General features: G+C 37.5%; 1 protein-coding gene across 25 annotated transcripts in view; it reads right to left on the bottom strand.

Annotated features, from left to right (window-relative positions):
* The window catches only part of KMT2C (lysine methyltransferase 2C), a 277314-nt gene that overhangs the window by 98913 nt on the left and 153762 nt on the right, over positions 1–24639 (bottom strand). For 24 of the 25 annotated variants that reach the window (XM_036999224.2, XM_036999223.2, XM_036999222.2 and 21 more), the window contains 7 exons: positions 19436–19607; positions 17455–17569; positions 6775–6944; positions 6175–6326; positions 5252–5365; positions 4290–4367; positions 1887–2584 (listed from right to left, as the gene is read on the bottom strand). In XM_036999224.2, coding sequence (XP_036855119.2) covers positions 1887–2584; positions 4290–4367; positions 5252–5365; positions 6175–6326; positions 6775–6944; positions 17455–17569; positions 19436–19607 — 1499 coding nt within the window. The remainder of the gene's footprint in view (positions 1–1886; positions 2585–4289; positions 4368–5251; positions 5366–6174; positions 6327–6774; positions 6945–17454; positions 17570–19435; positions 19608–24639) is intronic. The other variant, XM_073238176.1, reaches the window with a different exon arrangement.

Genomic DNA, 24639 nt, shown 5'->3' with positions numbered 1-24639 from the left:
GCTTTCAAATTTTGTTTCTAATTAAAGTATTCATTTAGTTTCTAAGTGAATTCTTAGAAAAGCTCATGCCATATTACCAATGGTTAAAATAAATATAAGATTTGACCACTCTTGAGAATTTAACTTGTGAAATGTACTTCCTTGGTTAGAAAGATACTCACTCTACTGGTAAAGACCACAGAATTGGTAACATTTAAAAAATATGGAAACAACAGTAATGTTAATAATCAAAAGACAGACAGAAACCGAAGACTCTTGCTTCTATCACAGTCACTGTCAGACAAATCCATTTCATTTTATAGCCAGCCCCCACTGTCAAGATTGTGCACAATGAACACTAAATAAAACCAAAAAATATAACAGAGGAATGCCTGGTATCAAAGAAACTCATGTAACAGAATAATAGACTTCAGGATTTCCAACATAAGGATATACATACTCTGGTTTATGTGTAGGATATTTCCTGGAAGTTATAAAATCAGTACCTCAGTAATAATAAAAAATGAAAAGAGCTACCTTGTTTTATCCAATTCATACTCTCCATAAAATGGCAGTATATTATTAAGCTATGAATCACCAAGTGAAGGTTGTTTACTACACAACTAAAACCAAGGTAAACGGGAGGCAAATCATAGCCTACACACTGTTTATGAGATTAACAGCAAATTCTGAGGTAGTAAAGAGAAAATGGCAGTTAAAAAGAAAGTAGAATACTGCCAGAATTGTGCATTGAAAGAGAACACAGCAGAAGCTATATAGCAAATATCAGGACATGGCTCATATAAAACGGGATAAAGTTGGAAGAAACACACACACACACAATTTTGGAACACAACAGGAGAATAATCCTAATGGCTTCTCAGTTGGAACAGAAGCCTCTAAAGGAGAAATATGGTAAAACTTCACAGAATATTTATGATGCAATATCCTAAAAGAAAATAAATATCTGAACGAAAATTAAATCTGAGATTCAAATTTCCACTGTTAAAAGTCTTTTCAGGGCCAAAACTACATAATTATGTAACTACTCAAAACGGAAAAAAAATAAAAGACAAGACTGAGGAGGAGAAGAATTGGTTTGAGAAGAAAACCCCCTCTTGGTAGAACAGGAAACAAATTCCCAGGAAAATACTTAGAGAAGGGTATATACTGTTTCCGCTCACTGCACGCCTCTGCCACTGAGAGACAGCAAAGTCCTAGGCGGAATGACTTTGCCACTGTGTAACTTGTTCTTTTTTGAGAATATATCTGCATTTTATTCAGAAAAGACCAATTCCCACAAATTTGATTTTATTTTTCTACTGATCTTATGATTCCAAAATAAAGTGAACAAGATCAAGATACTATTCATCCTATAAAAAGTCACACTGTAATCACTGAAAGCACATAAATCATGACACTTGACTCCAAATTACTATAGCGACTAACTTCTGCACTGTTTGGCATCTTGCCATTTCATAAAAACTTCAGAAACCAGGGATTTTGTAGAAAAAATCTCAGCTACAGTGTCTTCACTTTGCCTTGTAGTTTCACTTAAGCCCCACTTAAGAAGAGCTGAACGTACCCCCTTAAGAACTTTACTGGTTTTTTTTTTAAGGCTCTGTTGTTCCTGTGGCACAGAACTGAAATTTTTTTAAACACACTATCAGAAACTAGAATCAAATTGGTTTCATTTGTATGATCCAACAAACCTGAAATTCCAAACAAGATCACTTCAAGTTTAATTAGTCTAAACAGTTTTTTTAACGGCCAAAACACAAAATCAACATTACACTTAAGTTCTACCTGAAGATAGAAAAAACTGCCCTCAAACCAAAGCTCCACATACCCCTTTATTTTATATGACTGCTCCAACATCTTTTCTGTCAACAGTAAAATCACCCTACCTGTTTGGACCGAGGTCTACCAGGAGAAAATTTCCTTTTGGTAATAGCTGGTTTACCCATGCCAATTTTTGGAGTGACTGAGATGTGAGTTGTGGGCATGTTCCCAACAGAAGCACCGAGTGTTGCAGGGCAACCCCGCAGCACGCCATGGGGAGGCACATCTGCAGAGGGCGGTGGGGAGGAAGGCACCCTGGCCTCGCTCATGCCTGCTGCTAGCAAAAGCGACGACTCTGTCTCAGGTGGTAATTGGCATAAACCATCTTTATCACAACTCTCAACTGCGGGAGTCTGAATTTCAAAGTCCATACATGCAGTGAAAGATTCAGGATTTTCTTTCTGTTCCTTCTCTTCTTGTACCCTTTCTAGAGTCAACTGTTCCTTAGAAAATACAGAAGTACTTTCCCCACAGGGGGACACTGAGGTTTCTGGTGGAACGGTGGCAGAGTCAGTGGTTAACTTTGGAAGCCTTGATTCTTCTGTGGACCCCAGAACATCAGGCTCCTGGACCGATTGTGGCATCTCCCACTGCACAACCTTTTGGTGTGCAGGGACTTCAACATTTTCGGTCACTTCCATTTGGTTTTCATTTTGATCTTCATCATAAATATATATCACTTTAGAAGACATTTCCATTTTTTCACCAACTTCATGAGAAATCTGTTTTTCCAATTCAGGATTCATTTTATCTTGGGATGATTCTACAAAATTTGGAATATTTGCTATGTTAATGTACATATGAACTTAACAATTTATAACTATGAGTAGGAGTAAGACATGAATGTCTTATACATCTACAGCTTTATGCCTTAAAAATAATAAGCTTGGGCAGAAAAAAAGGGAGAGGGAGCCCAAGGAGTTTACAAAACATACTTTTGGTTAAACCATGACCTAAACCAGAGGTACTCGTCAAGAAAAGCAATTATAGGTTAATAAAAGCCAAATTACACCAGCGCTTATGGATTAGAATCAGTCACAGATTGGAGTAAGTCACAGATCAGAAACCTATCAAAATATCACCTTAATAGGACCCCCAGAATTTAAGGTAATTTCTGGTAGGAATATTAAAATATAAATAATTTCTAATACAAATGTTATACATACGTCATTTTACAATTTGAGCATTTACAAAAGGATTTAAAATTTTGTAGATTAAAATCACACTCTTTTTCTCTTAGGAAAATGAGGCTCAGTGATGTTACACGAGGTATCCAAGTTAAAAAGTGAAGACTAGGCTAGAATACGAAGATATTTTGCATTAGCAGACACCCCAGATGTGGGCAAAACTCCTACAATGACCAAACAGGAAAGACTTACTTTAGTATTAGCTGTAACTGTAACATACTTAACACATTTTTTTGGATATAATCCTTGTTTGTCTTCATCATTTATAACCAAAGAAACTAATCTTAGCCAGTCAATAAATATAATTAGATACCAGAAGTATCTATATCATTGAGTAGCAACTTTTAAATCAGGATACTAGTGTGTCAAACCTTTAATCCAACCCTACGTAAAAGTAGTTAAGAGGTCCAACTGAAATGAGCCCCAAGTGGCTCTTTAAAGTAAGACCCCTAAGGATAAGAAGCACTTATTTCAAATACCATCAAGGTATTTTCAAAGTTACATAAAAGATACACTAATTTCCTCATTATTTACCATGGTGACTAACATTTATGTTCTGTTATCAAAATGAAACCTTACTTCTCATGTCTGCTTTAATGAAAGACACGAAATAACATGAAATAAGAGATCTGATCACACTAAATATTTTTAAACACAAAAATGCTTCAAAAATATTTAATATAAAAAGATAAAAAATATATTTTAAAGTTAACTACACATAAATGAAGAACAGACACTTAAGGGTTTAAAACCGAAAGTACCATCATTTTGGTGACTCAAGTGAAACAAACTTATCCTAATGTTACATGAAGCCTAAATTGTGTGTTGATAGAAGACCAATTACCTCAAGTCTTATTGGCAAACAGGAAAATGTGTAATATACTTATAGACCACAAGTATATTCTTTCTGTTCTATGCTAGGCAGCAAGTGTTAAAATAACAATGTAAACATGCTCTGAATCCCAAACATTTCAACCACGATCAGCTACTAGTTGTGTACAATGATTTTAACTTACCTAGTAATGAACAACTGGTTCAAGCAACTTCATATTTATAGAGAATGTAACCTCCTTTAGGAATCCACTGTCAATTCTTTTCAAGAAAATGACCGCTTAACTAAAAGATTTCATTATTGTAGTATATATATAGCAACAGTAAATAATTCTTTGGAATAATTAATTTGAAGTTAATTTAATAGATAATGACTTGTGTCTGCACAGCAACCATAAAGTCACTATGTTTTAACTCAACCAAATTAGACGACACGAACACAATGCTCACCAGAAATGAGAGGAGCGTGTGTGCCGCGACCTTCTGGCGGGTCACTCTGCTGCTGCTCTCTGGTGAGGGGCTGAACCGCTGTGGACGACACATTTGTGGAATCTCAAGGCGCCAACATTTCTCTAACACTGCTCTCTCAACAGTAATTTGAGTAAGATTTTTATCCCACTACCATATGCCAATATCCAATTTAAGCACAAAACGCACTGTTACTATTTATTAGCAAGTAGGGTATGAAATGAAATTAGGAATCTGATTATGCACTATGATAAGATTTACTGTTACCGATCGCTATCTTATTTTTCTTTGCTTTACATCTTTATGATCTATACCTTTTAATAAGTTGTTAAATATAAACTTCATCTCAAAATATCTCAGAAGCTTTGTATGTATACAACATATTTCACAAAAAATTCTGCAGACTAACAGATGAGCCTAAGATTAAATTTAATAAGTAGTTCTTCCCCAACCTGGTCTCTCATTTTCAGATCCTCAAGTACAATACTACCTATTATCAATACTGCAAAAAGCTTAACTGACACATCACTGAGATGACAGAAATAACCCTCAATAGGACCAATGAGATAATCTAGACCAAATTTTTTAGCACTCCAGCATGAAACACCTCACAATCAGCAACCGTACATTAGTAATTCAAGTACAACTAAAGAAGAGAATTAAATTGCTTTTCAGTGAAAATCGCCTGACCCCCAAACAAGGTATATATTTATAATTAAGTCTAGATTACAGCTGAACTACAAATATATACATGCCCTTTCCCCTATTAATCTCTTTCTGAGGTTATTTTACTGAAAAACTCTTCTGTACACTATTTCCTAAGTGACTCCATTTCAACTAATTTTTATTTAGGGTACTAAACTTTTAGAAGATGTTCACTTACCAGTGTATATACATATTTTCTTCAGAAAATAGGTTGTATCCATTATAAAAATTATTCTTACCATCTGGAACAATTCCAGGTGCTGACTCCTGACCACTGACATCTTTATTAACTGCTTGCTCCAGAAATACCATATGGTCTTCAGGTCCTTCAACTTCCATTTCATTGTTGTAATCTTAACAGAAGAATATTTATTTGTTAGCTCAGACTGAGTTTTTGTTTCTGTTAACTAAGTCAACAATTATTATTACTTTGGTATAGTGAGGGTAAATTATCCCCAAAAATGCCATAAATAATTCTTTGCATTATTTTATTTTAAACCAAATATCCACTTACATTTTTTTAAAACATGGAAAGTACAATGAATTAAGAGATAATTATAATTTTATTATTTTAAAAGGATATTCACAAATGTATACTGATGGCATCCTGGAAAAAAAATATTAGCAATTAAGATGTGTCTCCTTAAACCCTTTGCAGATGATAATATAGGACTTTTACTGAAGTTGCCATTCATACTGATGAAAATGAAAAACAATCAGATAAGTCTGTTTTCTTTACCATCTAAGAATCTTATTATGTTTATAACCAACACTATAAAATACCTGAACAGAATTTGGGGCTCAAGAGGTGAGAATTAACATTTAAAAAGTACATTCTAAAAAACTAAAATAACCCAGATTACGAAATGCAAACTAGGTCATATGGCCAAACACTGAGCAACTACTACTGTTGGCTCGCAGAACACAGCCGCAGTAAAGCATGTTAGTCCTGCAATTCAGATATTAGGGCAACAGTTATAGAGAAGCTAGGTTAGATGTTAGCCATCAGAGTCAGAGATGACCAAGATCACATGTATATGTAAAGGCTGAGAAATTACAAATATGATGAGATCTGATACACAGGATTCCCTCATTACTACTAAAGTTATACACTGGTGCCTGGTTAGCACAACATCAGAAAAATTTTAAGTCTCAAGTTTACCTGTAGTGACTTCAGCCATTTCCACTTCATCACCTGGCTGTAAGGGATCCATCTCAGCTGCTAAGTGTTTACAATACATGCAAATATACTCTTCTTTAAGCTGAGAATCCAGTTCATAATCTGCTGGTTTGTCACATTCTAAGTGAACCCATCTGCAGTGATAAATTTAAGATTTAAATAAAATTTTCTAATTTAAGGTCAAGTTAATATCTATGAAAAAAAGAGGCATTTGCTGAAAAACTGGATATAGGAAGGGTTAAGAATGACCGAAGAGAGGTTACAGGGGTTGGCAACTGGTAAAGACTCTACAAAAATAACTGGTATTATTGGATGTCATTAAAGGTGTTCATATATTTTTACTTCCATTATTTTTCAACTATTTCCTCTTTACTTTTCCTTTTTAATGATTCATTCCAGTCTTTTGCCCATTCACTTCTTTATGCCCTTTCAGACTCATAAAAATGTAACTTGATTACATCGATAGCAGCGCTCAGTACTAAGAGGATTATCAGAGTGGGAGCTTAAAGATACATGGTACAGCAAATGACCACATGGGTGGAAGAACTGAGAAAACACTTAAATAGAATAATATCTACTTACCTTTTGCACATATTACAATGAAGCATGTCTTTCTGCAATTCTGGATGGTAGCACTTCCCACAGAAAGGACATAAGTTATCCTGCTGTTGGTAACAACTGTCACATACCAGGCAATTGTGGTGCCACTGAGAACTAGACCGTGTGCCACATTCTACACATATCCTGCAATTCTAAACACCGGGAAAAATGAAAATAAGAACAATTTATTGTGTATTTGTACTGAAATTCTGGTATAAACTGTTCTGAAATCAATGAAACATTTGTAGATTAAACTTTAATTTTAATGACACTAATTTAGAGTGTATGTTTTTGAAAAAGCAGTTTGTTTTGAACATCTGATGAGATATCACTCAATTTGCACCAAAACAGCAAAAAAATGTAAATAGGGGGGCTACAGACATCCAAGAAAACAAATTGGGAGGGAAGAACACCAAAAACATAGCAGCCCAAACTTCAGAAATGAAACGTGTTCCGGATATGTAAGTCTTAACTTGGGTGGAGTCAAGTCTAACTGCCTATTGTGAAAGCAAACCAGGGATGATGAAATACTCCATTTGCCTCTGGGGAGCTTAGGAACAAAAAGACAATAATTCACACTATGAAAAAATCATGACCCACCCCAAACTTGGTGTCTGAAATGATGAAAAGTATCACTCCACATCAAAATCCAATTATGCCTTCTCATATTTTCAGAACAGAAAATGGTACTCTTCTTATCAAAGTACAATGCCTGCCAGATGCCAATCCAATCTCTCTTCTGCACCTGTGAGCTAGCTTGCCTTAAAACCCTGGGTACAAAGCAAATAAACTGTGTGGCCCCCATTACCCACACTGACTTTCCAATCTAAAGCACCAACCAAAATGAATCTTTGGTGTATCTTTTTGAACTGCTGGATTGATATAAAAGATCTGTTCACTGAAAAAGAGAAACTAGCATGAACTATAGATCTGCTAGTCTTACAAATTTAAAACAAATGGACTCATAAATATTGATGCAAAAATCCTGAGTATTAGCAAAAAGACTTCTATTGTACAATAAAATAGCAAATTAAAAAAAATAAACCATGTCCAAGTGGACTTTATAAAAGAAATACAGGGATGATTAAGTTTTAGAAAAATCTGTTAATGAAATTAAACATTTAAGTCTAAGGAGAAAAAAATGAATCATTTCAACAGATACCAAAAAAGTCTTTGGGAAAAAAAGCCAAAAATCCACTTCCTAAAAAAGAACCGTTGAGAAAATAAAAATGGATGGGTATTTCCTTAATGGTGTAATACACACATACATCAATTCTAAAGCCAGCATTTTATTTAATTGGGGAACCCCTAATAGCATTCTGACTAAGGACAGGAACAAAGCAAAAATGCCTACTGTCTCTACCACTATTTAACACGGTGCTGGAGCCCTTGTAAAAACACTGAACAAATGAAAACAGAGGCAGAAGAATAGGCAAAGAAGAAACAAAATTCTTTGTAGATGGCATCTAGGAAAAATCCTACAGAATAAGTAGCAGGATATAAAATAAGCAATGAAAAATCAATAGAATTCATATACCCAAATAATATACAATTAAAAGATGATATGAATGAAAAAATTCCATTTATAATGTGAAGTATTAGAAACTACCTAAATATCCAAGCACAGGGCATTGGTTGAATAAGTCATGATGCAGACACACAACAGAGCAGCTGCGGGGGGAAGGAACAAAGGAGATCTCTATGAACTGATGTAGTGACTTCCAGATTTTATTAAGTGAAAAAGCAAAGCAATGTGAGAAAAACATATGCCACCTTCAGCATAAGAAAAGGAAGATAAGATGAATGAATAAAGAAGATGTGGTGCATATACACAATGGAATATTATTCAGCCATAAGAAATAAACATATCCTACCATTTGCAACAACATGGATGGAGCTAGAGGGTATTATGCTCAGTGAAATAAGGTGACAAAGAAAGACAAATACCAAATGATTTCTCTCATTTGTGGAGTATAACAGTGAAGCAAAACTGCAGGAACAAAATAGCAGCAGACTCACGGACTCCAAGAAGGGACTAGCAGTTCCCAAAGGGGAGGGAGGGAGAAGGGGATTGTGGGTATCATGATTGGTGCACATGGTGTGTGTGGGGTCATGGGGAAGACAGTGTAGCTCAGAGAAGACACATAGGGACTCTGTGGCATCTTACTACACTGATGGATAATGACTGCAATGGGGTATGGGGGATTATTCAATAATAAGGGTGAATGTAATAACCACATTGATTTTCTTGTGAAACCTTTATATGAGTGTATATCAATGATACCTTAATAAAAAAGAAAAGAAAAGGAAGATAAATATATCTACTTGTCATTACAAAACAGGATGGAAAAACCAGCAATCAAGTTACCTACAAGAGAAAATGGACATAGGTCACACAGAAGGAAATGACAATTCTTGGAGTAGAACTTTTTATATCATCTTAACTTTTTTGACTTTTGTTAATATCCTATCTATTTTAAAAAAACTAAATCAAGAAAAGAAAGGGGAATAAAATCTGTTACTGAGAGCAAACTGTTCATTGGACTGATCAATTGAGTTAATGTGCTGGCGGTGCTGGGAACCAGGACTCTCACTACAGAAGAATGGATATTCAAGAATGGGAGAAAGCAAAGAGCTCTGGGAGGAATGGGAATTGGAGGTACTCATGATAAATTATGTGTATGTGTGAGTATATGTACACCTATGTGTGTATACATGCACACACATGCTTGCATGTCCTGCCCCATCTGCTGAAAGGGCAAAGCAGCAAACACCTCACAGCAATGAGCACACCCAGCACCCATCTGCCCTACAGGAACCCGTTCACTTACAGAAAAGGACTGACTCCAGGACCGGGCCAGAGGAGGTGCTAGAGGGTCTTGGAACACCTTGTTGGCTGAGATGTAATGGGTGCACAATAAAATGGTCAAAGTACATAGGAGCCAGCTTGAGGAGGCCACCAAAGGCGAATATGGGATGATTTGAGCACAAAATGGATTTGTTGCAGTAATGAATAGTAAATTACTGAAAACAGGAATTTATGAGCCAATATTAACAGTAAGTAATAAATAATTTTAACATGTGCTGGAAGAAAGGGCACCTGCTTGCTTACAACAAAAGGCAGAGGACTAACTGTAAATGTGAAGGGAGTGCTAGACGTGAGAAAGCATCGTTTTACGACCCACAGGTACCAACTGCCTCAGGCGATGGTTCCTAAGATCTTGGAGGAAATTTTGAGGAGCAGTAAGATATTCACATGCTGTTTTATTAGATACAAGGGAGAAAAAGAAAACAGTGGAGAAATATGACAGCAACTTGACCAGAGTGTCAGAATTCACATCGCCTATGAGGGAGATGAGCATCAAGTGCACCCGGCTACGATGCATTTCCTGAGGAGGGCGCAGCATCACGCAGCAGCGTTCCGGCCGAGAATGCACAGCTCCCTGTACGATCAGGAGGGAACATCAGACAAAATGAGAAAGTTCTATTTGGGGGAGGGACCCCGAAGTATATGTGGAAGAACTCTATTACTCAAAAATGATAACCTCAAAGCAACAAGGGCTTTGGAAATCTCCCAGATTCAAAGGAGTCAAAAGAGACATGACAACTAAATGAAATACCTAACTTTAGACTAGACTTGGAACCTACATCAGAAGAGGGGAAATGCTGCATGGGACATCAGATCAAGTGACAAAATTAAAATATGGATGGTAGAGATTAGATGACAATACTAGATTGAGGTAAACATGAAGTAGATAACAATGCTGTGATTATGAATATCCCTATTACTACAGAGTTCACACTGAAAAGTATTTAGGGATGAAGGGGGCAGGATGTATGTATGTAAGTTACTCTAAAATAGTTCAAGGCAAAATAAACATATATGGGGAGTGGGAGGTAGAGAGGGTGGACATGCACAATGATACCGAAATCCTAACAACAGGTGAATCTAGGTTAAGTGGGATATGGGTGTTACTTTTATTTTTTCAACTTTTAAAGTTTGAAAATATTCCCATAGTAAGTTTTTGAGAATGCATATATATACCAACATACAGCATTTTTGAGAGAAACAAGGAAAGATACCTACCTGACAATGACTGGCATACATACAACAAAGTTCCTGAGAAGACCCTTACTTCAGCGTGACTGGCTCCCCAGAGTGCCCCAACCCCCGCAAAGGCACACCCACTTGCCCCTGCGGCTCCCACACCCACGAAACTGCCTGACACACAGCAGGCCTTCCAATGTTAAATAAATGAATAAACTCAGACTACAGATGATAGAGGTCTAGGAAAGGGTTTAGCAGTTCTTCAAACTGCTCAGAGGATGAGCCTTCCTGTGAAAACTCCATGATGACTATCTGGGGGCCTATTCTCGGCATCATGCTAGCCCCTCCATAGGTATCATCTCACTGAATGCAACACCCCTGTGAAGTAAGTCTTATTTAACATTCTGTCTTAGGGAAGTCAAATAATTTGTCAAATATCCTGAATTAATAACTGGAAAAGCTGAGATTTGACTCCACAGCCTAATCTTTTACCTGCATTATAGTATCTCCACAGAACAGAATTTAAAAAAAACCTAACTGCATTCTCAGTAATATTTTCAATGATTCTGTCACTGTGAAAGAGAATAGCAGAACATTAGAGAGAGCAAATTAGTAAGAGAGCAGGGTAAAGGGAGTCGGGGAACCGCTCAAGAAATAACCCAGAATTCTGAAGACATCTTTGAGGAAACTGATAAAGAGCCGTTAACACCATTTAGGTATTACTAAAGGCAAAGAGAATGTAAGGAGGTGAATATTTTACAAAAGAATAAAGGACAAAATTAACCAACACCTCTCCAGATCTTTCCAAGGGCCTGACTGAAGACTTACAGTGCTCAGGGAGTTCCAACTAAACCAATCACCATAACCAGATCCATCCTGGAAGCAAATTCAAAGAACTGACAAAATAAAGACCCCAAATGCTTTAAGCAGAAAAAAGGATTACAACTTAGTAAACTTAAAAAAAAGTAAAGTTTTTCCTCTGTGACACCATAAACCAGGAAAATTCTGAAAAAACCATTTCCAGAGTCTCAAAAAGGAAAAGTTGTAACACAAGACTACACCCAAACCAAGGTCTGTGGTCAAGAAACCAAGTTCTTCAGACTTGAAGCCAGTATTCTCTTTCAGATAGACACGACTTCAGAAATATTACAATTCTTTCTCAGAGAAGCATAACCAAAAATTCAAAAGACTGGGGGTGAAATGAGGTTGGAACTTATAGAGGAACATACTTTTTAAAAAGACGAAGTAACAAGGTTTATAGTCTGGGTTAACTTAGTCAAAGAAGGAAGGAGAGAAAAGGGAAAAGGAAAATTTCTCTTTTCTTCATTTTCAATAGGAAGTGGGAGAAGAAAAAATGTGTATTTGCAACATTTCTAACTTAACATTCATGAAAAAAAAAAGGATTCTGAATTGCAAATCGTTGCAGGAAATAAAAGGAACAGAAAAACAGAGAAGGAATCAAAAACCAAGTCTTTCAATTACACCATTAATATAAATAGCTAACTCTTAAACCTTTCAAAAGATACACTTAAAATGACACAGAAGAACCCAAAATAAGAAGATGTGAAAAGATCACATTCAGCTGATCAACTAAAAACCTCCTGTGGTCATATTATCAGTCAAAGCAATATCTGGTCAAAAATATATATAAAAGGCATTACACAGAATAATGGTTTTATATTGATAAAAGGCACAATATATCACCACTGGCTTGACCTACTTGCTAAATAACAGCTACAAAATAACAGTTTTGTAATAAAAAAAAAAGACAAGGAAAGAAAAAGAAGGAAAAGGAAAATAAAAGGAAAAAATGTTATGATAATTACAGTGGTCAAGTTTATCTACATCCTTATATGCTGTTGAATCAGCTAGCCAAAAATAACGATGAACATCTAACTCAATGAAATCAAAGTACTACATCTTAAAAAGTCAGTTTCAAATATTTAAAAATTTATAAAAAATAAAACTATACTGTTTAAATTATCTGATTAGGTACAACTGAAGCAAAAATTAACACACTTAACCACAACCTAAAAAAAGAAAGTTATTAGGCCAGATGTAAGTAGACACACAGTTAGAGACACAATAATTTTTGGGTGCAGCCAAAGCTATAAACAAAGGTGCATTTATAGTCTTGAAATACCTTTATCCTTAGAAAAGTAAATAAAACGAGTAACGAATTTAACGGCCCATTTCAGTTAAAGAGGGCAGAGGCGGTCCTGCGGCGGAGATACAGTCTGAACGCACCGACCCGCCGGCCCGAGGGCTTTTCCGCCGCGCGGTGACCCGGCCGCGGGAAGAGCCGAAGCACAGCCCGCGGAGGCCAAGGAAGAACCGCCAGGAGCCGGGCCGCCCGCGCCCGCGCCCGCGCCCGCAACCCCGGCCTCAAGCCCCGCCCCCGGGGGGGCCACACCTGAGCGCAGTTACGGCGGCTCGGCCCCGCCCCCGCCACGCCCCGGGCGCTGCCGCACGCACTCGCCGCCCCGGACCAGGTGACGCGCCGCCAGTTCCACCTCCGACCCTCACCTGCAGCGGGGCGCCAGCACAGGTGCTCGCCGGGGTCCTACCCGCGAGGTCGCCTCCCTTCCCAGGACCCTCCCAGGAGGGTAGGCGACCCCCCACCTCCCCGGTCAGGGCCTCCTTCCCACAGGCCGCCACGCCTTTCCAGGTCTGGGAAAAAGCGTCCAGCTGGCGCCACCTGCCGCCTGCGAAAGCAGCGGCCCGGGAGCCTCGGCCCGAGGCTGAGCCGCGCCTCAGGTCCGAGGGACCGTCTCGGCCACCGCCTCCAGCCCACCACTCTGTAGGCCGCTCCACTGGCAGGGAAGACGACGACCACAAGCCAGGCGGCAGAGAGAAGGGGGCCAGGGCAGCGGTGACAAGAGGCGCGGGCTTAGGGATGCAGGGAGACCACCCATGTGTTCTGGGAGGGCTCTGTGTATTTTCTAAGAACTTGCAATTTTTAAAGAAGCGCTAACCTGCAAAAACTGATGTAAAATTTAACTGACCTTGGAGGGTACTAATGCAGATTTTAATACCTGCATTGAGCATCTGAGTTTGGTCCCAAATGCTGTCATACAGAGTATTTCTTGGCACAAAGAATGAGAATGTCTGGACCATACAGAGAGATGCATGAAGTCAGCAGCTACATCCAGGGCAAGCAGAGGATTATCTCCACCCACATCACCTAAGACAGTTATACTGCAAACAGCATACCAGTAACTTACAATGAGGAACTTATATTCAGTATTTTAGAAATATTGGATTGATGCCCCATTTATTAGAGATTGCAACTGCGCTGCAATGGTGCACCTGTGAACAGAAAGCTTATAGAGCGACAGTGATACTTTATTACTCTCTATTGTTCAAGGACTGCTTATTGGCACTCTGAGGTCTGATGACTCTGAACTAGTAAAGATTGCTAATACTGTTTTATACAAATACTTACCCAAAAGGCATTCTCTGTATCAACATTTTTAAAGTCAAAGAAAAAAGCTTACACATGAACTGGACCTGGTAATATATCTTTCTATTAAATCCAATCTTGGCAATTTAGTTTCAAAGCAAAATTATCTGTTAGATTAATATTTACTTTATAAATTCTATATAGTTTTATTTTTTAGAGACCAGTATAACTGGCAAGGAAACAAAAGCAAAAATGAACAAGTGGGACTATATCAAGCTGAAAAGCTTCTGTACAGCAAAGGACACCATCAATAGAACAAAAAGGCATCCTACAGTATGGGAGAATATATTCATAAATGATAGATCCGATAAAGGGTTGACATCCAACCTCAACAAACAAAAAGCAAACAATCCAATTAAAAAATGGGAAGAGGTGCTGAACAGACAGTTCTCTAAAGAAGAAATCCAGATGGCCAACAGACACACGAAAAGATGTTCCACATCGCTAGTCATCAGAGAAATGCAAATTAAAACCACAATGAGATATCACCTCACACCAGTAAGAATCACCACCATCCAAAAGACAAACAACAGCAAATGTTGGCGAGGTTGTGGAGAAAGGGGAACCCCCCTACACTGCTGGTGGGAATGTAAATTAGTTCAATCATTGTGGAAAGCAGTATGGAGGTTTCTCAAAAAACTCAAAATAGAAATACCATTTGACCCAGGAATTCCACTCCTAGGAATGTACCCTAAGAATGCAGCAGCCCAGTTTGAAAAAGACAGATGCACCCCTATGTTTCTCGCAGCACTATTTACAATAGCCAAGAAATGGAAGCAACATAAGTGCCCATCAGTAGATGAATGGATAAAGAAGAGGTGGTACATATTATACACAATGGAATACTATTCAGCCATAAGAAGAAAACAAATCCTACCATTTGCAACAACATGGATGGAGCTAGAGGGTATTATGCTCAGTGAAATAAGCCAGGCGGAGAAAGACAAGGACCAAATGATTTCACTCATGTTGGAATATAAGAACAAAGGAAAACTGAAGGAACAAAACAGCAGCAGACTTACAGAACCCAAGAATGGACTAACAGTTACCAAAGGGAAAGGGACTGGGGAGGATGGGTAGGTAGGGAGGGATAAGGGGGGGTGGTGGAAAGAAAGGGGGCATTACGATTAGCATGTATAGTGGGGGGGGGGCATGGGGAGGGCTGTGCAACACAGAGAAGACAAGTAGTGATTCTACAGCATCTTACTACGCTGATGGACAGTGACTGTAATGGGGTTTGTGAGGGGGACTTGGTGAAGGGGGGAGCCTAGTAAACATAATGTTCCTCATGTAATCGTGAATTAATGATACCAAAAAAAAAACTACCTACCATAGATAAAACTAATGTCTAGCTTCATGTCTATTCTATAAAATTAAGGTAAAAGAAAAATAACTCAACCTGAGGGGTGTGTAGAGATGGCTTATCTACCTATACCCTAATAGGAAATGAAAATCAGATTTTAAAAAATTTCTTAATCTGTCTAGGTAAAAAGCCCTGTTACTCAAGTAAATACATAACAGAATAGGGAGAAATAGCATAATATATTGGATAAACTAGACATTACAAGACAGAAAACCTGATTTTATCCCCTATTCTGCCTCTACAAATAAGTAAACCTGGACAACTTGTTTAACCACTAGGCCCTCACCAGCTGCCAATCTAGAATGTACTAATTTACCTAATACAGATTTCAAAGGAAGCACATGAAATATTTGACAATGGATTCACCCCAGAGAACAAAGAAAGGTCATAGTAAATATTGTTTGTACATATCTTCAAACAGAAAAAAAATGTTTTATTCAACTCAGAATTAAATGAGTTATTCTTATTCTTTCTGCTTTCACTTTAAGAATTTAAATTTTGTGTTCCATGGACAAATAATTCTTAAATCTGTTGTTCTTTACCTGGTACTATACTAACTGCCCTGTAGGTAGAGTTGTCAGACAACCTGCAGTGTTTAGAGAGACAGCCACACAGCCTCAGCAAATTCCTCAGGAAGCCTAAAGAGGCCCGCTCGGAACACCTCAGGGTTATAAAGATGCAAACAACAAAATAGATGGAATTTTGGAGGGGAATCAAGTGACTAAAAAATATGCAGAAAACTTATAAATAACTGCAAAAACATCTTGAAAGTGTCTTATAAAGCAGAAAGACTGGTATCTTAATAAAAGAGAAATGAAAAATGTCTATAGACCTTAGTCTAACTCTCAAAACCAGAGGAACTTTAAACAGCCATCTAAAAAATAAGCCAACAATCAGTACAACTACCATGGGGGAAGTACAATACACATATACATATTCATATACAATATGATTCCAAATATTTAATATAAGTGTATACACAAATACATATACACATTACAAAGTGTGATGTACATATAAAACCACTATAATCACCTAAGAGCCAACTGATCAAAATGTACTGTATTTTATCCCTGGATTTTAAATTAATGGATTTTAAAGCTGTATTTCAGTGTTTCAGTGTCCTCATATGGGGAGTTTCTGGGAAGATTAGAGATAAGTCATTCAAGAACAAATTCTAAGCCATGAAGCACCATACATCTGTTAGTTAACAGGTTCAGAGCAGCATTTTTATAACAGCCTAAAATTGTAAACCCCAATGCTCACCCATAGGTGATCCAATAAACAAATTGTGGTATCTCCACTACTCAGCAATAAAAGGGAATCATTACTAGTATGTGTAACAATATGGATACAGCTCAAAATACTCACACTGAGCTTAAAAAGCCAGAACAGAACGCCCCTGCCCCACAAAAAAGACTATATACTATACCAAGTCATTTACATAAAATTCTAGAAAAAGGCAAACTAATCTATGGTGAGAGCAAACTGCCTAAAAAGAAGAGGTTTAGGTGAACAGTTGAAAAAGAGAATTCCCAAGGGGCACCATGAAACTTTTAGGGGTGATTAAGTATGTTCATTATCTTGAAGGTGATGATGGTTTCATGAGTGTATACATATGTCAAATTAAATTACAGACTTGAAGTATATGCAGTTTACTGGATATCAATTATACATCAATAATGCTGTTTTTCAAAAAACTGATGGTAATGTATATAGTTGAATAGGTATTTGATCTATATAAAAAACATACAGATGATATTTTCCTTAAAAACATAAACAACTTACTTTGCATTTCCAGCCATTGGTTGGTACTGATTTCATAACTGGTTGAAGACAAAAAGTATGATACCCTTTGTCACACGTATCGCACACTAGCATCTTGCTATCTTCTCCCGATTGTCTAAAAAATAAGATAGCATTAATGATGCCTTATCTTTAAACTTATGTTTGTAATGTAAGTAATCATGAAAATAATCCATCCTAGGAACTGCCCGGTTCATAAATACCTCAGTGTCTGTTTTTGCACATATAATGATAGAGGTAACTAACCCCCTAGAGGACGAGACAGACATCTTCCTAAGGTCCCTAAAGGATTACCCTGACTGAATGCTGATTTAGGGTGAACCTCCTTTAGTCATGTTAGGGTCCCTGCAAAGCAGGAGGTGTTAAGGCAAGATGAATGACTCCAATCTTTACTTTTTTTAAACATTTCATAAACCAGCCTTTCTGCAGAAGGAGATAACTGACAGGAGATGCTGCATGGAAAGAAACAAATCTCAGCACAGTAAACTGGAAAGACACTATCAGAAAACAAGAGGATCAAATCTGGCATCAGGTCTATATTCAGACTGCTGTTTTTCCAGCAGTGTTACTCTTGAATAACTCAGACTTGAGTCTCTTAGTTTCAGGTACAAAATGTGAAAAATAATCAAAGATTAATATGACAAATATAACTCTAGTTGAAGAGTTCAGAAAACATTCATTAAGCAGTAAGTGCTAAATAAATAGGTATAACATTCTTATCATAATTATTAAGAACTGTAGTCAAAATCAAGTCTTCCCCTAAACACTCCTCTGCCTCGAAGATTGGGCCCCGGCCCTACAGCATGATCTCTGCCCTGATTCTTGGTTATTAATCACTCTCAGATACTAAGAATTTAATTCAAGAGAAGGGGAAAAGAAAAACGGGAAAGCAAGAAGAAGAGCTGAGAGAGGACCCGCTGAGTAAAACCTGGGGATGAATACAAGTAAAAAGGAGATGGGTTAGCTGGCCTCCAGTTACCTCGCTCAGTTTAACAAATTCGACATATAAAATTGCTTATTTTATTTCTTTAGCTACATGGCAAGATCTTGAAGGAAAAGTACTCTTCAAATTCTCTTATTCCTTCCCAAGAAACTAGGAACAGATATGAGGTATCAAATAAGTGTTTACTGATATTTTAATTTTTGCCAAAAAATAAAAAGCACATGGTCCTACTTACTCCACATAATTCTAAGATATTGATGCTTATCGTAATCAAATTAAATTACAAAACTGATCATGTCAGTGATGGGCATAATTTCTTCTCATTACAGAAGTCCTCAGCTTTTAAGTAACTGCTGTAGATGCAGGTAACATCCCCAAATTCTCATGCTAGTTATTATAGCATGAGGAAAAAAAAAATCACAGAAAAGATTGGAGAGATGACCAAAGGATGGAATACAACAAATAGGAAAAGGTAACTGTTATAGACTCAACATGTCAAAATACTTTGTTTCAGTGTTACTGTGACTAGGATCTACTAAAGTAACTCCTTCCCATAGATATAGATACAGATTTTTTTTCAAACAGCAGGCTTAGTATAAATATTCTTCCTGGAATGGAAATTCAAGTGTATCACTGATTCTTGGGCGCACTCTACTACTTTAAGTAGTTAGAGGTTTATTTTCCTACCTTCCTGGTCTCCCTCAAAACTGCTTTGTTTTTCTAATGCTTATTTCTTTAGATTGTTAATATCACTCATTTTAAAGTTGTTGGCAAATTTAAATTAGCTTTTAATGAATTATGAATCTGAATTACTAATATTAGTTTTTGTTTAGACTTGTTTCGAAGTAACATAAATGTCAATAAATACCTAGTAATTTTTTTAAGACATGGTGAAGTCAGTGTGAAGGAATACAGCTGCAGGATGAACAACCTTTGCCATATCACACGGACCTTAGAGCACCTGATAATAGGGTCTCTCTCAAACTCAATACACACCTTGGAGTTGAAATTAAGACTTACTTGCAGTTCTGGCACACTTTGCACTCAGGACATTGCCAACCTGCACGTTTTAACGGGGTGACCGCTATATCCAGGCACATTCCGTGATAGTGCTGACCACAAGTAGTGCAGAAGAGCTGATCTAAGAGGTCTCCCGGGCTGTCGCACACGGCACAGTTTGCATCTTCCTTCGCTATAATTAATAGCAAAACAATGAAATCGTTGTATAAGAATTTATTATTTTTCTGACTTCATAGTTTAAAAATCACTTGAAGGGAATTAGCACGGTAAATCTTTCAGACACGAAGTTATCGACATCAACTGATATCCGTTCAGAGTAAGGTCTCAGTAAGAACTCTATGACGTATTTAGCCTAAATTTAATCACATTAAATTTAATCGTGTAGTTTTGCCATTACTTGTGTCTATATTTGCTTGAGACCATAAGCAATTCTTAGTTTTTCTATCCCTCATACAATGGCAATGCAGGGCACCTAGCAAATGCTCAGTATATGCTTGTCAAAAAGAACCAAACAGGGAAATAACGACTGAGAGCAGCTTTATAGTGCAAAAGAAAACATTTGGGTGTTAAACATATTTTGAAATTAACGATATCAGATAAGAGAAAAAATTAAATATTATCAATTACATTAAAATACTTTTTTGACTAATTTTTACTCAAGTAAAGTAAGGTTTTTTAATAATAGAAAATATTGCCTGAAGGAGAACATTAAAGATGGGAGCTATATATCCATACACAAACAGTATTTCATATACTAATTCTGTATTAATTGCCAGTTGTAAGATAGATTAAAATATATATAATTATGCACATCATCTATCCCAATGTGGATTAAAAGATATAGCACTTTATAAAAGTTCTTTTACCATCTAAAACATAAAATACATGTAACGGCTTGCCAAGAACCAGTTAAACTAGTGCATATTCAATAAGGAAACTAATGTATTCTAAAGTCCTAATACTGCGATGATATACATAAGTATGCCTATATCTGACACTTATGTTTTCAACTAAATGTTTCTTGATTAGCTGATTATCCCTGGGCTGTTTTAATTCATATATTTGAACTTTTTTTTTATTATTGAAGGTTTAGTCAGTTCTCTCTGGCTCTAAGCTCTTTGTACTTTCTTTCTTTCTAGTCAAGCATCTTCAAACAGTAATAATCTATTCCTTTTACATACACCAGGAGTGCATCAGTGGTTTTGTGGGTCATAGAAATCTCTGGCACATAGATTTTGTTTTTATTTAAGAATCCTTTCTTAGCAGTACAAAAACAAGCCCTGGGATGCATTTGGACAGCAAGTCAAATCCCTGATGCCTCCAAACCCACCATTCATCTGAAGCTACTGTAATGAGTTCCCTTTGACACCCAGTGGTTACTTTTTAGACCTGATCTTAGTTTCACGTTGCAGCATTTACATTACTATCCATTCCCAATTAAAATTTCCCTTACCTTGGCTTCTGCGATGGCGGCGCTTTCCTGACTTCCCCTTAGACTTCCTATGCCTCCACCTTATCCCGTGTCGGCTTTAGGATCTCTGTAATCCCTTCTCAGTGCTGGGCTTTCTCAGGATTTCATGCTGCTCCTTCTTTTCTAATTCCCCATGGTTTCCCTTTGTGATCACATCAACTCCCAAGTCATAAAATATGGCCACGATTCCCAGATACATACTGTCAGCCCCAAACTTCTTTCTGAACCCCAAAACGTTGTTTTCAAGTCTCACTGGACCTCAATAGCCACAAGTGCTAAAAATACTCAAACTCACCCCTCTAAAATAAAAATTTTTAACCTACACATCTCCATTTTTCTGAGTCAGCCAGGTAAAGGCAGAAACTTCAGCATCTCTACTGACTCTTAATTCTTCCTTGATTCAACCATCCAACGAGACACCAATTTTTACTGAGTAAACTCATCATACAGCCTTCCTCCATCCGCATGTGCAGTCCGGTCCATCATGATCCACCTTGGTGACTGCAGGACCTTCTAACATGGACTCCTTCTTATGGTTCCGACCTACCTCCTCTCTAAGTCATCTACACATCCAGAGCAATTTTTCAAAACTAAATCTAACTTTTATGCTCTGCTTAAATTAAAATATCATAAATATCATAAATACCTACTTACCTAAAAGAAAAAGAAAGTAACATTTTCTAGTATGAGGGGGAAAAGGAGACCCCCAACTCCTTTCCAACTGAATCTCAGAACCGCTCATATGCTCCCTAGTCACATCAAGCAGGCTGCCATGCACATATGCAACATGCTGTTCAATGCTCGTGCGCTTATAAACACTCTGTTCTCTCTGCTGGATATTTTGTTCCTTTGCTGTGCCCTTAGGCCATCCTGAAAAGGCCCTCAAAGCTCTGTTCAAAAATACTCCCTGAATATCTAATGGTACCATACCTAAATGCCTGCCCATTTAGTTGCCAAATATTCCTTTTCCACATAGTTTAAAGAAACTGTTACATAATCAATTAAATCATAACACCACACTGAGAGCCCTTGAAGAGTAGTGCCTTGTCTTTTGCACCTCTGTATCCAAGATTGCCTAGCACAAATCACCTATTAAATACATCTTAAATGAAGGACTTGCTTCTAAAATCACTTTTAAATGACTCCTCAGTTTATAAGCCTTTTAAATGATATAATTAGGTGAATTATTTTCCTTAATATTAAAAGAGAGTGTCAATATTTACTCATTCAAGCTTTGTACATTTGAAAACTAATCTGATTTTTGCCATCAGAAACTGACACAAATACTGGACGTTGGTTATCAGATATCAGTTCATTTTTCTATTGTAACTTGTCAGAATACTGTCTAAAATGCTTCTGTGAAAGTTTAGAGTTTGCTACTCTGACATTTAAACTTGCCATAGTAGCTACTAGTCACATAAGGCTACTGAACAACTGAAATGTGATCAGTCCAAATTGAGATGTGCTGTACATATTATATGCACTCCAGATACCAAAAGGAAAAAAATGTAATGTCAAGTATCTCACAATTTTTAATTGATTACATGTTGAAATATTAACATTAGATATACTGGGTTAAATATATATTTTTTAAATTGATTTCAAATTTTTTTTACTTTTTCAAACATGACTACTAGAAAAATTTTAATCACTTAGATTGGTCACATCATATTTTTATTGCACAGCACTGTTCCACAGAGCAAAGCCCATTCTACAACGAGGTATCACTATGGCAGAGGTCACTTTTTACTCTATGGGAGTTTCCAGCAATTCCTTAATAGGACAACACTGTCATGTTTTTGCTTAGTATGGATCATTGGTAATAAATTAGGCAAGGAAAGACATCCATATGATACCTCTGGTCCAAAACCACTCACGATGCATTATGTAAAAATAATAGTAGAAAAAAGCACTACATAAAGAAATGAGGTTAGTTCCAACCATTTCCCCAGTCAGGGAAAAGATCTGTACAGAAATCCTTAAAACAGCCTTTGGAGCTTATGCATAAGAAGATGATATTACTGGATAGCTTAAGTGTCATGTCAGAAATAAGCATATGTACATATATATACATGTATGTCTGCAAGCCACAGAGAGATTAAGTTTGAGGCAATAATCAAACAAATAAGTGAAGAAGTTTTTCTTTAGGCAGTTGGAAAAGCAGAAAAGCTTGAGTGAGAGACTAAAGCTAATTTAAGAGAGGACGGGAGTAAAATCCAGGTCGATTTGGCTCCAAAGATCATGCTCTTTACCATTAATCAATACTGACTCCCACTATACAAGGGCAAAAAGGAGAGAGAATATCTGAGCATGTACAAAAGGAAAGTGGCTGCAGAGACAGAATAAAGAAGCTAAATGATGTAGGGGGAGTGAGAGAACAGTGGGAGAAACAGAACGAGCTTTGGACAAGGTCACTTCCTAAGTGACAGCTGTGATGAGAGAAGAGATGGAGGGAAAGACAGGAACACTGAGCTTAAATTAGAAGGGAGCTTATCATAGACCCTTAAACTTGGTGAAGTTGCAAAGCAAAACTACTGCGTAGGAAAGTCTAGACAGCACCTGAGAATAAATGCACCGGTGAAGAGCAACACAAGTCAAACTGTTGTCAGGAAGCATCGTTCTAAACACCAAATCAGCACAGCTTTGTAGCTTCCATCGACATTACAGCACCTATTAATCATGCTTTCCTTACCAACTGGACACTGTGCTGGGTGACGCGCCTGTCAAAGGGAATCTCTAGAAAGAGAGAGTAGATCACCGACGTCTCCCAGGGAGGCTGGCCCAGGTAGCGGGCAGGAAGGTAAGAAAGAAAGGTCGGCACGCTGACAGAATTTAGGGTGACAGACAGCGGCAGGACTTGGTGTCAAGAGATACTAAGACAACCAAGAAAATGAGGCTGGAATTAAAAGCATAAATGAAGTAAAAGTTGTGAAAGCTGAAAGATGACACTAAACACGGGAAAGGGGAGTGGGTTAAGAGTTACAGCATTTCCACGTTAAACCTGCAAAGAATTCTGACTGCAGACAGAACAAAATCCAGACCCCTCCCTGTTTACAAGGCCTGCATGGCTGCATCTTTGTTCACCCTGACGCCGTCCCCACTGTCCACCCAGCAGACGCTGTGTTCCAGGCACAGCTGCCTAGCTATGCCAAGCTCACTCCTCAAGGCCTGTTCAGTAGCTGTGCCCTCTGCCTGAAATGTTCTTTCCTCTGATCTTGCATGACTGGCTCCTTGACTTTCGGCTTTAACTGAGAGGAAAAGTACTACTCAAGAAGTGTATCTGGCTATGTCTCCTAGATGGATATTTAGTGTAAAATTTCCTGACAATACAAATTTCATGAATCCTTGCATCGTCATGAAAATAATGTTGGAGCCATGACCCCATTTCTCTGTGACAGAGCGCCCTCGGGTTGTTTTCCGACGGAAAGCTGGGCCTTGCTCACAGATGCTCTCTTTGCTGGGGTTTCTTTCTAATGAGGTTTTGTGGGGTTTTTTAGATTTTTTTATGCCCATCTTACTCCTAACTCAGCTAACTACCACAGATACTGCTCTACACTTAGCCAGCAGCATCAAGTATTTTTCTCAATGTATACTTATAACTTAAGCCTTAGATAGAGGTAAAATAACCTTTTATAAAGCAATTCGGATATACATGGTACAATGCTATGTGATTTTCATTAATTGTCATTTAGCCCTCATAATAACAATGTCATTTCAGATATCCCCATTTTTA

The sequence above is a fragment of the Manis javanica genome, chromosome 6 (assembly GCF_040802235.1).
Source record: "Manis javanica isolate MJ-LG chromosome 6, MJ_LKY, whole genome shotgun sequence".
NCBI lineage: Eukaryota > Metazoa > Chordata > Mammalia > Pholidota > Manidae > Manis > Manis javanica.
Note: the sequence above shows the minus strand (reverse complement) of the source record. Positions and strands in the feature narration are given on the sequence as shown.